A 17,134-nucleotide genomic window follows, 5' to 3' on the forward strand; every position below is an offset into this window, starting at 1 on the left:
AATAAGGGTTTTTTTAAACCCCTAACCAGGGGATAAAATAATGTGCTGAAGCTGACCAGATTAAAGATGCTAACCAGATGAATATCTGGTAAACAGATTCTTTTCCCTATTTTCCTCTCCATAAAGGTCTGAAACTCCAAAAAATACAGTGCCATTTTTTAAAATTTTAACAATAATTGAGCCTTAATAATTAAAAGCATTGATATGTTATTGCAATTTTAAGATAAAACTGAACCAATAGGATTCAGCGAAAGGTAATATGTAAGTCTACGGAGAGGGGCGGCATACAAATTTAGTAAATAAATATAAATAAAATAAATAAATAATTACAAAATGTAAAACAGATGAAACACTACTCAAATTATTTGAAATTATGCTACTACTCAATTTGTATTTAATATATTTTAAGCTTGCTAATGTAGTGTTAAAAAGAGCAATATTGATTTAAAATATGAATTTCAGTTTTAATTCTCTAACCAAGAATATTATATCTAATATTACAAGATGAATTACAGATTGATCAGGCTTGGATAACAATAAAATAAATTATAGTTTGATGTTAGAAATACAGAGCAACCCCATATTTACAATTACAGATCACCAATATTTTACTTTCTATATATGAGATGGCTATCAAATTTATTAAGATTTTTTAAAATAAATTTAATAGCCAGTTCATATATAGAAAGTGAAGACATACTGATAAATATTATGCTCAAGGTGTTTAAAAATTAGATCAGTTAATTTTCTTTCTGTAATACAGTGCTTCTCAATTATTTTCTATTAAGCCCCCCCCTGCCTCGGAAGAAGTAAACATTTCACACTCCCCCAACTCTCCGATCTGGGTCCCAATGGAATTTTAGTGTTAATATTTATTATTTTACTTATTATAAGCTGCAAGCGAACATGGCTGGGGAAGACTTACCTGGGAGTAAGTCCCACAGAACTCGGTTGAGCCCGTTTTAGGTTAGGGGAATCAATTGAGAGGGACCACGCATATTCCCTGGGGTCGCATGCACACACTCCTGCCATTGCTCCATGCGCCCCCAGTGGGGTGCCCCAATATTTTAGAAGCACTGCTGCAGTACACAAAGTTTCTTGCTTCCTTTTTTGCTTTTTCCTCATTTTTCTTTCCCTTTTCCTATTGTATATTAAATGAATTAAAATAAACTTTAAGAATAGTACTAATTTCAAATATTGCAGTGCAAAATTATTAGTTCTGTATACTTTATTTTTCATAATGCAAATTATTTGCTGCAAAAGTATTCAAGTAAAGCTAATAATTTCTTACAAAGATGTGTGTGTGTGTGTGTGTGTGTGTGTGTGTGTGTGTGTGTGTGTAGCAAAGCCACAGAAGTATTTTTAAAATTATAACATTAGTACTATTTTTTTTAAAGGAATATATACTATTTTCCCACCACCAAATCTTAAAATGCTAGCATAATTCACATGTTATTTCTGCAAAAGATGTATCCTAGGAATAAATAAAATTGTCTTTAACTGAGGCATCTATAGCCTATAATGTTTTAATGTGGATTAACTAACCTGGTTTTGCATTACTGTATATGATAATTAGGCCAGTGAGACCTTTGTACCTTTCTTCATTATATAAGCAATCATTTCAGAAATGATGATAATCAAAATAAAATGTTTCCGCTACTAAGAAAAAACAATGCTAAGCAGTTTCACTGACACTGCAAATTATGAAAAATAGACTTATTAGGAGTATTATACAAGTTAAAATAGTATTAATTCTTAAGAAGAATAAGGCAAAAGGAGTTTTAAACCTATCAATATTTGTTTATTAAAATATATCTATGTAGTATTGTGTGATAATGAATCTTGTGTCTTATTTCAGAGAGATTCCCCCTCTACATCCAGACAGTCCCCAGCTAATGGCCATAGCAGCATTAACAATTCTATTTCGGTAAGACCTCCAGTTCCAGACAGAGAGTATTACAGTCTTGTTGGTGCTTATGTACCATTCTTTTTATATGTTTCAATGGAAAATTGTGTTCTATTAATAAAATGAAAAATATTTAGAATTCCATATTTTTTCTCATTCAATGGTTTATTCAGTAATATAATTTTCTAATCAAAATCCCTTTAATGAGTTGAATTCAACCATCAGGTAAATATTTTAATCATCTTGAATTATGCTTTTTGTTATTCTTAACCTGATTATTTCAAAATTAAGCAAAAAGAATAATTTCCATTTTGAACTTCCATTGTGTTTTTAAGCAAACATTTGTAAAAGTAGATATTTGAGGCCTTCAAGGCCTAGGCATTATCATCATTATTATTATTGTTATTATTAAAGTTATCTAGATTACCACATTGGTTTCCGCTATCTGAGTTAATGAATTGGTGTGTCCCCTGCTATTGTGGTACGTGCACATATTTTGTGAAATATGAGCCTTGCCTGAATATGAAAAGCAAAAGAAACTTGCATTTATAAACAAGCTCTTAACATCACATCTTTAACACAAATTGCTGTTCTTTTTACCATATGTTCAGGCAAAAAGATATTAGTAAACATTGTTGATATTGCTGCTGTTTACTTTTTTTCTTTCTGTGAATACATGTGGTAAAAATATTAAAAAGTATCTGTAGAAAAATGTTGCCTCAAAAATATTCTTTGTATTTCTGCTGTCAACACTTAACTAAACATTTTAAAAACTTCTGGAGAAGTTCAAAAACTGTTCAAAATATTGCAATTACATTTTGATAAAAAATACTAAAATGGATACAATTAGAAATATATTTTAGTCATGTAATCTTATGTAATACCATTAAAACAAGAGTTTAAATAAATATATTAGCTTCAATTTGTAATTACAATGTTGATCAATATGAATGTCCCATCAGAAATACAGTTTGAATATTAAAATTACTTTCCTTATTTAAGGAATTTTTGTGTTGAAGATGATGAATTCTTTATTAAAAGCACACTTTCTATCTGCTTAAATTTTATCTGCTTCAGCTTGCTGCTAAAAAATCTGGGTTTGACATTCTCTGAAGATGATTGTTGTTAATACTGTACTTCTAAAATAGCTTTGACATTAAAACTGTTACCTATTTTCAAAGTAAAATGAAAAATTATTATCCCTGGGTTGACTTTATTCTGCAGGACTTGCCATCAACAACACAACCAAAAGGACGACAGGTGAATAGCTATTATCCATAAAGGCTTTCATAACTTTTCACACCATTTTCTCCTTACCATTTCAAATTTTTTATCCCATTACATGCTGATTCAGATTTTATGGCTTTTATCATTTTGTGTTTTATTCATATAGCTAATCAACACACACACTATTTATTCATGTGGTACTCCTATGATACTAAGTGGTTTTTTCTTACTAACAGCTTTTCCATTCACTTTCATGTTGTGTGTCAGCACCAGCATTCTCATCAGATTTTATTTTATTTTATTCTTTTATTTGCTATTTTGTCATTATTCCTCTGCATTAGATCTTATCCAAGAATCATGTAATGTGCATATATTTGTCTTAATAAATCTATTACATATAATTGTTGCTTTCTAGTAGCTTTATTGCCCTGATGAGAGCAGGATGGTTCTTCAAATAAGATCATTACAAATGACTTTGTAATATATATCAGGTTGAAAGTCCAAATGATATATAATTAAATATATTATATTTAATTAATTATAAAAAATTAAAAAGGACAGGAAAGCAGACTTTTTTAAATGAAACAGTTGTGGGTTCTGTTTTAATACTTTCACATAAACAGAGAGATTGGGGAAATATATTTTGGGTTTTTATTTTTTGCAGAATTAAAAGCAAGTAGGGAGACTCATCCAGCTGCTACCCTTTATTTATTATTGGACTCTCATAAAGGTTTTGTAAAATTAAAGATTTTTTTAATTAAATAAAAGCAATCGTCCATTATTGTTGTACATATCTTTAACTCAGATATACCCTTTAATCACTCATACTATAATGTAAAATTGCAAATTTAAAAAATAAACTGGAAATCAAAATCCTTTATGTCAGTTGGTTCAATGGATATACTGTCTGCCCACCTTCTTCCAACTAAGGATACCCTAGCCTAGAGCTTTCCCCAGACTTTTCAAAAGATCTGGAACTTAACTACAAACAGAAGGGCTGTTTTTATTTTTTTAAAACGAACAAACAATTTCAGCCATATCTTCTTCATATTTGTACAACCAAAAGGCCTCTCTAAATTTCAGATTTTCTTGAACATGTGTGATAACACTAAATGGATGATAGATAAACATTTATGAAAAACTCTTAATTTGGGTTGTATCTTATTACAAAAATTACATTTTTTGTAACCACCTTAATAGAACTTAATATAGTTATTAATCCAACTATCTTTTATAGTTGTTTTGATTTCTTATATATTATTGTATTTAATGTTGTACGCTGCCCTGAGTCGCCTCAAGAAGGGTGTCATAAAAATCTAATAAATAAATAAATCATACTAATTAAGTTAGAGGGATAAAATTAATTATTAACATGAAGAATAATAAGTCAGGTCTCTATAGTGGGTTGAGATAGCATTCAGGAATGGGTTAAGTCTTGCCTTCAGCTGATTGGGCCAAGTCTGTCAGAGCTGAAAACACTGCCTCTGTTGCTAGGACTTCCAGCTTTTGATTTGGTCCTGGATGGATGTGCAAAAGTACTTCTTCACTTAACGATAGCCATATAACCACTTCAAAGTAAGAAGGGGATATCAGGAGTTTTATGCTCCGCTTAACGACACCCATTCCATCAACCCCTTAACAGGGACATTTAGGCTGCTCAATTCAGGGATCAGTGGGTCCCACCCATATCTCCGCACAGCCCATTTCAGAAGCTTTACATGACAGTTGCAGTGCATTACCTGTGACAGTCAGGGCTGTCCAGAGCATTAAGTCTCAGATCCTACAACCAATTGTTGGACATCATGGCTGACAAATCAGGCTCCAGGGGGAATAAACAATTTGCCTTGGCCACTCACCCTGATTTGACTCAGGGTAGCAAGGCTCTAAAACTATCGAAAAAGACGAGCACAGGAGGGATAAAGCTCTCAATAAAAAATTGAGAGGTCTGATAAGAGGGCTTGTCCCTCTACCTTCCAGTCGGAGGACCGTCAGCCTGCTCATGCCCCCTCTAGGGCCCTGTCAATTGCGGGATCCATGGATCAGATGTCAATCAGACTGACCTCTAGAGTCCCCCCTGAACGGGACTATGTTGCCGCCTCATAGGCCTTCACGGCCAGGGCCCCACCCTCAGTCACTTTCATGCCAATTGCAGCCACACTCAAACTGGACTCAAACTGGATCACAGCTTCACTGTGTAGACTTTCTGCCATCAGACTATCATCCGAATTTGACCTGCAGTACTCTTATCAGGCTAACGGGGATGTCAGGTCTATATCTCGTATCATTGTGCCCACAATCAGGACCAAGTGTCCAACAATGAAAATCATTATGTCCTGGATGATGAAGGGTGCAGCCAGAACAACCCCCTTTCATAGGTCTCTCACCACCTAGCCTTTTCAAGTCACTTCTGCACAAGGCCATTGCATCAGTGAATTTGGGTAATCAATTGCCAGATCCATAGAGGGAGCAAACTGGACCTTCGGACCCACTCTTTTCCCAGACCACTGTACAGGCTGATGTAGTACTTGCCCCACAACGTTTTGTTGACGTTGTCCAACAACAATGGTCGGTGTCGGCAGCGGATCCCACTTTGACAATAACAGACAGGAAGTACTACAACATAGGGCCTGGCTTTGCTGGCATACCTCTGTCTCCTTCAGTGGATGCCCTGGTTGTGGCATTATACCAGTTGGCAGCCATGCTTGAACAACCAGAGGATCTTTTACACCCTGAAGACTGAAGGACTGAGCAGGCGCTGCACAAAACACATTTATCAATAGCATGCTCAATCAAGACTGCCACTTCAGCTTCATTCTTCACCCACACTTCCCTCCTCTGGCTGCATCAGCTAGAGGTCAGATCCCCATCGTCAGACATCAGAGTGCAACAAGACATTAACAGACTGATAGCAGTGGCACAGTATTTGGCAGACGCTACACTGAATTCGGCACTCTTTGCAGCTAAGGCCATCGCCTCATCTGTTGTAGCCTGCCGCATGCTCTGGCTCCAAAACTGGCACCTTGCCTCTGCTCCATTCTCAGGACAACAGTTATTCGGGACGACTTTAGATCCCATCTTAGAGGAATCAAAGACAAACGTAAGCTGTTCCCCTACTTGTCCAGAAGCAGTTTCAGCCACAGCCTTATTTTTGCTGCCCTTCCTTTTGTCCCTGTGACCAACCTATGAGGTACATGTGAAGGGTGTCTCCCAGGACCAGACCTGAACCCATCTGGTGGACAGCCAGCTTTGTTATTTCCCATTTCTGGATGCTATCTCAACCCACTATGGAGAAGGGGCATTGGTCTTACCTGATACTCTCTTTCTCATAGGATTGAGATAACATCTAGCTCCGCTCCGATCTGGTCTTGAATATTTTTGTGCAAGTGTGACACTTCCAAAGCTGGAAACCGTAGCAACAGGCAGGGTTTTCAGCTCTGACAGACTCAGTCCTCAGTTGAAGGCAAGGGTTAACCCATTCCTGGATGCTATCTCAACCCTACAAGAAGGAGCACATAAGGTAAGAACAATGCCCCTTTTCTTTCTTGTTTTAAATCATGACCTTGAATTTTATAAATAAAGCCAATTTAGGTTTCCTTGAAAGTGTAATAAAACACTAACACAGAAAAAGCAAACTATACAAGGTGCATTCCAAAAGTAATGCAATTTTTAAAAAAGTAATTTATTGACCAGATTTGCACAAACACTTAAAATACTTCAAAGTACTGTCCTTGGGCCTCTACACATTTTTTCCAGCGACTCTGCCATAACCGGTACAGGCCCTGGAAGACGTCTTCGGGGACCTCTCACAAAGTCTTTGGCGCGGCTGATTGGATCTCTTCTATGGACAAAAAAAGCACCTTGCCACAATGCGCTACGAGTCCGCAAGTTCCTGGCCAAACACCAGGTGCCAACGCTGCCCCATCCCACTATAGTCTTGACATCGCCCCAGCAGACTTCTTTTTGTTCCCAGCCCTGAAAGGAACTCGTTTTTCATCCATAGAAGAGATCCAATCAGCCGTGCCAAAGACCTTGCGAGAGGTCCCCGAAGATGCCTTCCAGGGCGCGTACCGGTTATGGCAGAGTCGCTGGAAAAAAATGTGTAGAGGCCCAAGGACAGTACTTTGAAGTATTTTAAGTGTTTGTGCAAATCTGTTCAATAAATTACTTTAAAAAATAATAATTACTTTTGGAACATACCCTGTATCTCTATCTCTATCTCCTCGATGATCATTCCAAAACATCATTCACATGATTATAACATCATGTAAATCAATTGTAATATGCCTTGATGGAATGAATTTAGTTCAAACAATAGTAATAAAAATATGAAATGTTGTTACTAAGCAAAATAAATGTACTCCCAATAAATAAACAAATAGAAATGATACCTTAGTGCATAAAGATTAATATGGCATTTTAAGTACTCTAATTTTGCTTTTATTTTCCTCCAAGATATTTTTCAACTTCCAAGACTTGTCAATAGCCATAATTCCTAGATATCTCCAAATATTAATCTTATGTTAAATATCATGTATTTAATATAATGTAAATTAAATTAAATATTAATTTTAGAAAAGCTAATCCTGCTTAGCTTTTTGAGATCACCCAAGGTCAGCTCAGTGATATACATTTAAAAAATCGTTTATTCTGAGAGATTGTACAGTGGCCAACTGTATAATCTTGACAGTACTACTTGGCAATGCCAAATAGTACTGTGTATAGCTTGTGAATTGGGTTTTTAAAATGTTATTGGTAACTGAATACAAGTATAAATTATCCCAAGGATGATGATTCATAAAATTGAACCCCAATTTCTCATTATAATGATTAATTGAAAATATACCTTATTTCTCTTGCCAGTTGAGATTAAGCAAGAATTTGAAAGCCACTTTTTACTAGCTAGATGTAATTCAACATTTGCTGTTCTGGCATCAGATGATATATTGAGGGAGCTCAATATATTTGGACAAAGCACTTCTAACAGTTTATAGTCATAGTCCTACAATCCTTGATTTTTGCAAGCAAAAAAATCACCCCTAATTGTTCATATGAACATAATTCTTAAATAATTAGTGTACAAATTATTCTATAATCCTTCAATTGTACTTTTTCTATTCCTATATTTTGGTTAATATTTCTCCATTTTTATAAATGAGTCACTGAGGTGAAACACTAATGTGACCAATAAAATTATACTTAATATGTAGTTTTAAATATGTTTATTCATATTTAGCATTATGTTTTTTAAAAAACTGTAGTGCAGTTTTTAAATCTTGGTTTATTAATATATGTGAAATTATCCAATTGGTTAAATTTAGTGTAGCAGTTTGTGAGGTTCATTAATGCATGAATAGAAGTTAGTTCAGGCAACAGATCTCTCTGCTTCTTTCTCCCTGTATTTCTCCCCCAAAGCTCCACCTCAATTATTGTGAAAACCTCTCAAATACTGCAGCTTCTGCTTTATAAATCTATACCTGGGGAAGGCAGGGTTCTCTTAAAATGTGATAGAATATTGGCTGTATATGTGATTTCAACTATAACTGGGGAAGGCAGGGTACTCTTAAAATGTGACAGAATATTGGCTGTATATATGATTTCAACTATAGCCACACATTTCTCTCAGACAATATCCCAAATCTTTTACAATTCTATTTTAAGGCTACTTATAAAAAAAAGGAAAATTTAAATCTTTATATGGAAACTATTACATCTAAAATTCTAACATATTAACTTTATAATTTTTGTCTCTTAATATTGTTTTTAGATTTATGTAAGAGCACAATTTGAATATGATCCAGCAAAAGATGATCTTATTCCCTGCAAGGAAGCTGGCATCAGATTTAGAGTTGGCGATATTATCCAGATTATTAGCAAAGATGATCATAATTGGTGGCAGGGAAAACTCGAGAATTCAAAAAATGGCACTGCAGGCCTCATTCCTTCTCCTGAGCTTCAGGAATGGTATGTTGTTTGGCAATTGATAAGTATGAATGTAGTTTTCTTAAATTTTTAATAATTGAATTTGTCAGTATTTCATATTTTAAACATTTGTGATATTGGTTGATAAAAAGAATGCTTGAATTAGGTAACTTGATTGGCTAGATTATTACTGAAAACACATAACATATTTGTAGTTGTATAAAGTAGTATGGAGTATTCATTAGGTCACTTGCTACAGAGATTTAGCTAGTGGTTTTCCTAAGTAAAAAACCATATCAGCCTCTAACAAGAGGAGGATAGATACTTGAAAGGGGAGGATGGATACTTGAAAACTTTTGTGTAAATAAAGAAGAAAATTATCAGCCTTATCAAAAAATACCTAAAACAATAACGAAGCAAGAAGATGATCCTGCTATTGTCCCATAGCACTGTACCCTCTAAGCTGCGCACCACAAAACACCCCCTTGCACACCCTTTTCCAAGGGCATGCAAGGAGCCGTGGCCGCCCCCGCCTCCCCCAGTGCCTCCAGCCCCCTCGCGCCCCTTGCTTCTCACCGCTGCCCCCCACCCGCCCGATCTGTCTCTCTTTCTCCTCCTCCGCTTCCCGCCTTGGGGCGTGGCTCCTCCCACAGTGGCGGCTGCAGCTCCTTGTCCTCCTCATCCGGCCGCTAGCCGCTCCGAGCGCTTTGGGAACGCCCACCCCGCCCCTCTTGCAGTCCCTTCGTCGAGACCGCTTTTGTCCCGGGCTGTCAGCGAGGGGGCTGCAAGAGAGACGAGGCAGGCGTTCTCACAGCAGAGGCCGGCGAAGGTGATTTTCAATGTCAGGCGCACGTGCTCCCCATCCCCCTGCCAGCCCGCCTGGAACATGCAAAATAAGAAAAACTTTCGCCAGCGCGCGCCCAACATTGAAAATCACCTTCGCCAGTCTCCGCTGTGAGAAAAACGGAGAGAGAACGAGAGAGAGTGAGAGCAACAGACAGAGCAAGATAGTGAGAAAGACGGGGGAGAGAAAGAGATATAGCAAGAGAAAGAGAACAAGAGAGAAAGAGTGAGAGAGAAAGAAAACAAGAGAGAAAGAGTGTGAGAGAGAAAGAAAACGAGAGAAAGTGAGAAAGAGAGAGAGAGCAAGAGGGGGAGAGAGAGAGAGAAAGAAAGAAAGAGAGAGAGAAAGAAAGAGAGAGAAGAGAAGAAGGAAGAGAGAGAGTGTGAGAGAGAGCAAGAAAGAAAGGGAGAGAGAGAGATGAGAGGAAGGAAGAGAGTGAGAGAGGAAGAAAGCAAGAGAGAGAAGAATGGAAGGAAGAGAGAGAGGGAGAGAAATGATAGAAAAAAGGGGAGAAAAAAGAGAAATCAGAAAATGATTGAGGCAGAGAATGACAGGAAAGAGAGAGAAACGACTCTTGATTTAAAGCATATGGTAAAAGCACTTAAATAATAACAGAGAAAAAAAAAACCCAGCCCTCACTTGTTTTTATTAATAGTTATGTTTTTGGTTTTGCTGGTTGTTTTAGTTTTAATAGTAATGGATTTTGGGTTTTTTTAATTATTAATTTCTTTTAATTAAAGAAAAGGGATTTTTTTTCTTATTTATTTATTTATTTATTTTTCTCTGCCGCCCAGTCCCAAGGGGACTGCCGCTCAGACACTATACTTTTCCACCCACACCAAAAAAATATTAGAGGGAACATTGTCCCATAGCCCAGTTAATAAGATATTTTTCATCTAATCTTTCACAAAATCCAATATTAACACCACAGTGATTCTGGATAGAATGTACTGTTAGATCTAATTTAACAGAGATAATTGGGATTGGCAATTTATCACTAAGCAATGCAGTATTAAAATGTGATATTATATGACTGCACTGATTTACAACAACAGTTGTAGCATTTCCAATTGCCATCATTAGGTGAATTGTTAGGTTACTAGGCATGGCTATGTAATCATCATTTGTGATCTGCTGGCTTCCCCATTGATTTTCCTTGTCAGAGATTGACAGTGAAGGTCACAAATGGCATTCACATGAACACTGTAATTGTAATAATTGTAAGTATTATTCCTGAAACAACTTCAGTCTCACAGAATACAGTAACAATACCCATCAAATATCTCTCTTAATCCTCTTGTGTTGGTGAATTTTTATTTGCGCTGTTTCCATTCATGTTTTAACATACAAGATAAAATAAGATAAAAATGATTGAAATAAATGTAACGAGAATATTTCTGCCTGGATTCTATCGTGGTAAAAACAGCCAGTTCAGGATAGTTGAAAAATATTCTTCCTGTCCCCAAATTAATTTGCTAAAGTAGATTATAAAAGATTATATATGGCTTAGAAAAGTGGTAAATTGTTCCAGACAAAAAGTTTTTTTATGCAAAAAGTTTCCTTAGAAGGCACTTGTTCTTGCATTTTAGTTTCCTTTCTTAATACTTCAGAGTCTTTAGCAGTACAGTATATTGTAGGTATACAGCATATTGAGGTATAGTATTTATAAATGAAGAGGATGCTGCCATAATATCAATAGCTAAAGTCATTTTTAAATTTTGTTCTCTAGAGAAACAAAAATCCAATGATTACTTGGGTTTATATTAAACAGATTGTCTGCAACACAATAATTCCTTTACTATCTTGATAACCTGAAATGAATTCACTAACTCTAAAGAAGCAATAAACTGTCTTAGCAACTAATTTCTGTATTTTGTTTATATATTCTTTTTTCTGAGAATTGAGAGTCTTACCTCAATTCTTTATCCTCAAAACAATAATCCCATGGCTCAAAAAATGAAATAGTAACATGGGTTTATTTGGGTAATACTTATATTATGCTGGCCCATCTAGCAATTCAAAAGCATGCAGATGTGAGTAAATAAATATGTACTACAGTGGGGAGGTATCAGTAGCAGCATTTTATGTTTCACCACATGCTCTGCATCATAGTGTGATGTCATGCTTCCGCATGATCACAAAAACATCTTTGAACAATACTGGCTAAGCAACAGAAATGAGCATTGCTCTTACAGTGGGACACAATTGGACAGGAAAATTTTTTACTTTAGTTATGTTATATTGATCTTAGACCATTGCTGGATCATAACTGCTTGGTTTCAGAAGAACTGCATCATACAAGATAAATAATGATGGGTCTTGATTCTATTTTGGTAGCTTTATTCTATAATGGCTGTGAAATCCTGACTTTATTAAAAGTAATTTCATGCTAACACAGTTGATCATTCTTCCAGGAAGTCCATTAGAATACTAGTGGAAGTGATGAATTAACAAATTCAGTGACCTCTAAATGAGAAATCTCTGATTTAGGAAAGTATATCCTGGTTATTTGTTTGTAAAAGCAAACATTATCTACCTTGTTGATATATTTCCTGAATTCAATTTGACCAGCATCTAATGATAATTCAACTGAAGAGGTCAAATGAAATTTAATTGATGTCATTGCCTTATACTGTATTGAGAGAATATCTGTATGAAAATAGGAGTTTTATCTTTGTGTCTATCAGTTTTTGGGCAGTTTCAAGCCATAATAGAATGTTTTCTAGTTCCCAAAACAGAAGTTTTGGGAACTAGAGAACATTCCACTATGACTTGACCTCTTAGTTGATTAAAAAAAACAGGAACTGTCACAGTATTGTTGCTATCCTACAAAGTTCTCAACAACTGCAGCTAATTTTATAGTCTCTGTACTTTTAGAATACTCATTTAAAATTTCCATTTGAAACCTTGAAAATATTTTAATCTGTCTACTAGTAAAAGAGGGAGGGGATATTATTTTCTGAATTAATAATACTAAAATAGGTCACCTTTAATGTATAGCTGATAGTTGTTTCCTATTCACTTGCAAGGCGAGTAGCTTGTATTGCTATGGAGAAGACTAAACAAGAGCAGCAGGCAAGCTGTACTTGGTTTGGAAAGAAAAAGAAGCAGTACAAAGACAAATATTTAGCAAAGCACAATGCAGGTGAGAAAAATACAAATCTATCTCAGATGTTCTTAAAATTGGTGCACTGTTAGCTTTAAAAACATTAATGTTAATTTCCCAGTGACACGTTTAGTTAGAAAAAAATCAATGTATCCAAACACATTTTGCAGAAAAAGGAAATGTAATTATTAGCTAAATTTAGTTAGATATTTACATTTGCCACTGGAGCAAAATAAGTATTTTGGGGGCCCAGATGCTAGATAACCTAAGATTTTGTGCATGGATATGTTTGAAACTTAAATATGCATTTCTGGTCATTATTAATAACTATGCAGATGAATGAAAGAAACCTATATTTCACTTTTATTTTTTTAATTCCTTCAGAGTTTGAGCATATTCTATATTTTATTATAATATAAATAAAACTATACACATTTTAAATCTATTCTGTATAATTTTGGTCTTGATTATTTTAAAGTAACAAATCAAAAAATGACATCCGTGTTAGATAGTTTATTTCTGTAAATAAATTGAACTGTGATATTCTGCTACTAAAGGAAATGTGTAACTGGGAGATTTAAATAATACTATTTGTATATGCTAAATGTCTTTAATTGTATTAATTTGTGTGTGTGTGTGTGTGTGTTCCTTGAAAATTGCAGAATGTTTTGCAGAATGTTTTTTATCACATTTCTATAATGCTCATCTCACCTAAGGGACTCGGTGGTTTACAACATAAGCATGTCACAAAATATAAAAATATTAATAAAAACAAAAAATAAAAAATAAAATTAAAGCATAGGATTATATAGTATTAAAAATTAAAAGGCGAAGGTGCAGATAACAGCTCACAACACTCTTCAACCCCCATGCCAGTTGGCAGCGCCAATTCTTGACATTCTTTCTGACGGTCAGAAGAATGGAGGTCTACCTCATCTCTGAGGGTAAGGTGTTCCAAAGGACAGGGGCAATAGCAGAGAAGGCTATCTTCCTGGATCCTGTTAGGTAAAAAAAATTCACCATGTTGCAGGTAATATTGGTTAAAAATCAGCACTTTAGCCTGATTGGATGAGACATGAACAATATAATTTGGATGAAACAATTCCTCAGATAACCTGTTCCCTTACCATGAAGGGTTTTAAAGATGAAAACTAACATATTGAATTGGACTCAGAAGCAAAATGGCAACCAATATAACTCAAGTAGCAGAGATGTTATATGTGCAATCCTAGCAGCACCCAGAATTGCTCACATTATCACATTCTTCACCAGTTGCAACTTTCAGATACTCTTCAAGGATAGCCTTAAGCAGAATGCATTGAAGTAGGCTATACAGGAGATAACCAGGTATTAGTGACTGATGGCCTTCTGAATCCTGTAAAGGGTTAGGGTTAGCCATGACCACCACCTGCTCAGGACCAGGAGTCCTGAGTCCAAGATGACCCCCAGATTAAACACTGGTCGATCTGTGACAATTCAATTTCATCCAGGACCAAAGATGATAAACCTTTTCAGGTTATGGATAAACCTTGGCAGGCAAAACCTCAGGAATAACCCCAGATGCCCTTTGAAATCGCACTAGGCCCCTCCGTTTCTGGAGGCAGACCAATCAAATAATTCAGGCCTCTTTGCAGAAGGTGGTAGCATAGGAAAATGCAAAGGGTATGATCTCACCATGACAGGATGGACAAGGAAAATACTGTCAGATCACATTGCTACTGAGCCAACAAAAAAGCCATGTGCAGTGTTCCAAGTCAGGATAGGTCAATAGTAGCCATAAAGTTCTGAGCTGCATCTGAGAGGACCTTCAGGAATGGCACTCTAGGAAGTGGGTAATACACACACACACATATACAGTGATCCCCCGATCATTGCGAGGGTTCCGTTCCAGGACCCCTAGCAATGATCGGGTTTTCGCGAAGTAGCGCTGCGGAAGTAAAAACACCATCTGCGCATGCGCAGATGGTGTTTTTACTCCCGCAGCGCTAGCGAGGAGCCGAAGATTGGGGTTCCTGTTTTAAAACGTCGCCGCCGGCATGGGCGGCTTGCCAGCACCCCCCCGGACCCCCAACCCGGGTTTGGGGGGCTGCTAGGAAGCCGCCCATGCCGGCGGCGACGTTTTAAAACAGCCACGCCGCTTTCCAATGAGTCCCGAAGACAAACGTCAAACTTCCGCGTTTGTCTTCGGGACTCATTGGAAAGTGGTGCGACTGTTTTAAAACGTCGCCGCCGGCATGGGCGGCTTGCCAGCACCCCCCCAGACCCCCAACCCGGGTTTGGGGGGCTGCTAGGAAGCCGCCCATGCCGCCGGCGACGTTTTAAAACAGCCGCGCCGCTTTCCAATGAGTCCCGAAGACGAACGTCAAACTTCCGCGTTTGTCTTCGGGACTCATTGGAAAGCGGCGCGGATGTTTTAAAACGTCGCCGCCGGTATGGGCGGCTTGCCAGCACCCCCCCGGACCCCCAACCCGGGTTTGGGGGGCTGCTAGGAAGCCACCCATGTCGGCGGCGACGTTTTAAAACAGCCGCGCCGCTTTCCAATGAGTCCCGAAGACAAACGTCAAACTTCCGCGTTTGTCTTCGGGACTCATTGGAAAGCGGCGCGGCTGTTTTAAAACGTCGCCGCCGGCATGGGCGGCTTGCCAGCACCCCCCCGAACCCGGGTGGCCGGGCGAGCAGCGAGCGAACGGCGGGTGGGCGGGCGAAGGGCGGGCGAAGGGCGGGCGAGTGGGTGCTGGGGAGGGCTTCTCGCCCTCCCGCCAGCAAGAGGGGGAGCGAACGGCGTGGGCAGGCTGCGGACAAGCCGTTCGCTCGGGCCGCTTCCCAGCTGAGTACTCAGCTGGGAAGCGGCCCGAGCGAAGGGCGTGGGCGGGAGAAGGGCGCGCGGGCAGGCAGGCTGCGGACAAGCCGTTCGCTCAGGCCGCTTCCCAGCTGAGTACTCAGCTGGGAAGCGGCCGAGCGAAACGGCAGCAGCGAGGAGTTTGCGTGGGCGGTGGGGAAACTCCTCGCTGATGCCCGCCAAGAGGGGGAAGACCTAGGGAAGCCGCCCAGCAGCTGATCTGCCCAGCGCCATCTACGCATGCGTGCCCATAGAAAAAAGGGCACGCATGCGCAGATGGTGTTTTGACTTCCGGGTTGAAAAATCGCAAATTAGCCTGTTCGCAATGGTCGGGGACGCAATAACCGGGGGATCACTGTATACACACACCCTTTCAGGGAGGCTCTGGTCTGATTGAAAAGAATCAGCACCCTTGGACGATGGGGGTTCAGATATTCCCCACAGGAGCACAGGGAACTCTGTTTCATGGAGGCAAGTGACCATGCCCCTCTCCTCCTCCTGTTTTGGATCTTGAGCTGAGGGCTAATCCCATTCTGTCTTTGTTCAGACCTTGTTGCAGGGAATTTTTGCCTATGAATAGACTATCTATATCTTTATCTCTTAAGTGCTGACATTTGCTGTGGGCTAGGAAGATGGGTGCTGCTTTCTCCCTCTAAGAAAACATCTTTCTCCATTTCTCATCCAGGAAAATATATTCTTCCTGATGTCATTCAAAGAGACAGTAGGCAAGAATGCATGTTGTTGGGGAAGGCACATATCATGGGGAAGGCAATCTTCTCCTGGACAAAACCTTGCACCCCTTTTTATTGTCATCAATTAGCCATCAAGTTAAATCTCATTGGGTATTAGAGAATACAGAATCTTATTGCCTAGTTCAATGCATGGGTGGACCTCATGATTCTCTCGTGGACAGTGAATGATCAATTTTGTTGTTTCATGGCCTACGTGCAGTTTTGGGGGTATCTTTTCTCTCCAGGGTTTATCAAGGAGGAAGTCTATTAATAGGAAAGGTAGTATCTGTGGAATGCCAGTAATTGTTTATGTGGTGCCTTATCACAGGATTTTATTTATTTATTTTATTTATTTATTTATTTATTAGATTTGTATGCCGCCCCTCTCCGCAGACTCTTTTAGCCATCTCCGTGGTATGCCAGCCAGAGACAGCTTTTAATACTGTCTCCACACTTCCTTTTTAAGATTTCTCAAAATATTTCATTCTTCTAGGAGAGGATTGGGTGCTAACTTTCTACAATTGGTGCCATGCTACTGAGCCTTATTAACATGAGAGAACAC

The 17,134-nt window shown here is 38.2% G+C and overlaps 1 protein-coding gene across 4 annotated transcripts in view; it reads left to right on the forward strand.

The window, feature by feature from the left end:
• CASK (calcium/calmodulin dependent serine protein kinase) overlaps positions 1-17,134 on the forward strand; it is a 300,775-nt gene that overhangs the window by 252,017 nt on the left and 31,624 nt on the right. Inside the window, exons 18-21 of one of the 4 annotated variants that reach the window (XM_070750527.1) lie at positions 1,859-1,927; positions 3,131-3,166; positions 8,898-9,094; positions 12,926-13,041. In XM_070750527.1, coding sequence (XP_070606628.1) covers positions 1,859-1,927; positions 3,131-3,166; positions 8,898-9,094; positions 12,926-13,041 — 418 coding nt within the window. The remainder of the gene's footprint in view (positions 1-1,858; positions 1,928-3,130; positions 3,167-8,897; positions 9,095-12,925; positions 13,042-17,134) is intronic. The other 3 variants (XM_070750528.1, XM_070750529.1, XM_070750530.1) reach the window with 3 other exon arrangements.

The sequence above is a fragment of the Erythrolamprus reginae genome, chromosome 4 (genome assembly GCF_031021105.1).
Source record: "Erythrolamprus reginae isolate rEryReg1 chromosome 4, rEryReg1.hap1, whole genome shotgun sequence".
Lineage (NCBI taxonomy): Eukaryota > Metazoa > Chordata > Lepidosauria > Squamata > Dipsadidae > Erythrolamprus > Erythrolamprus reginae.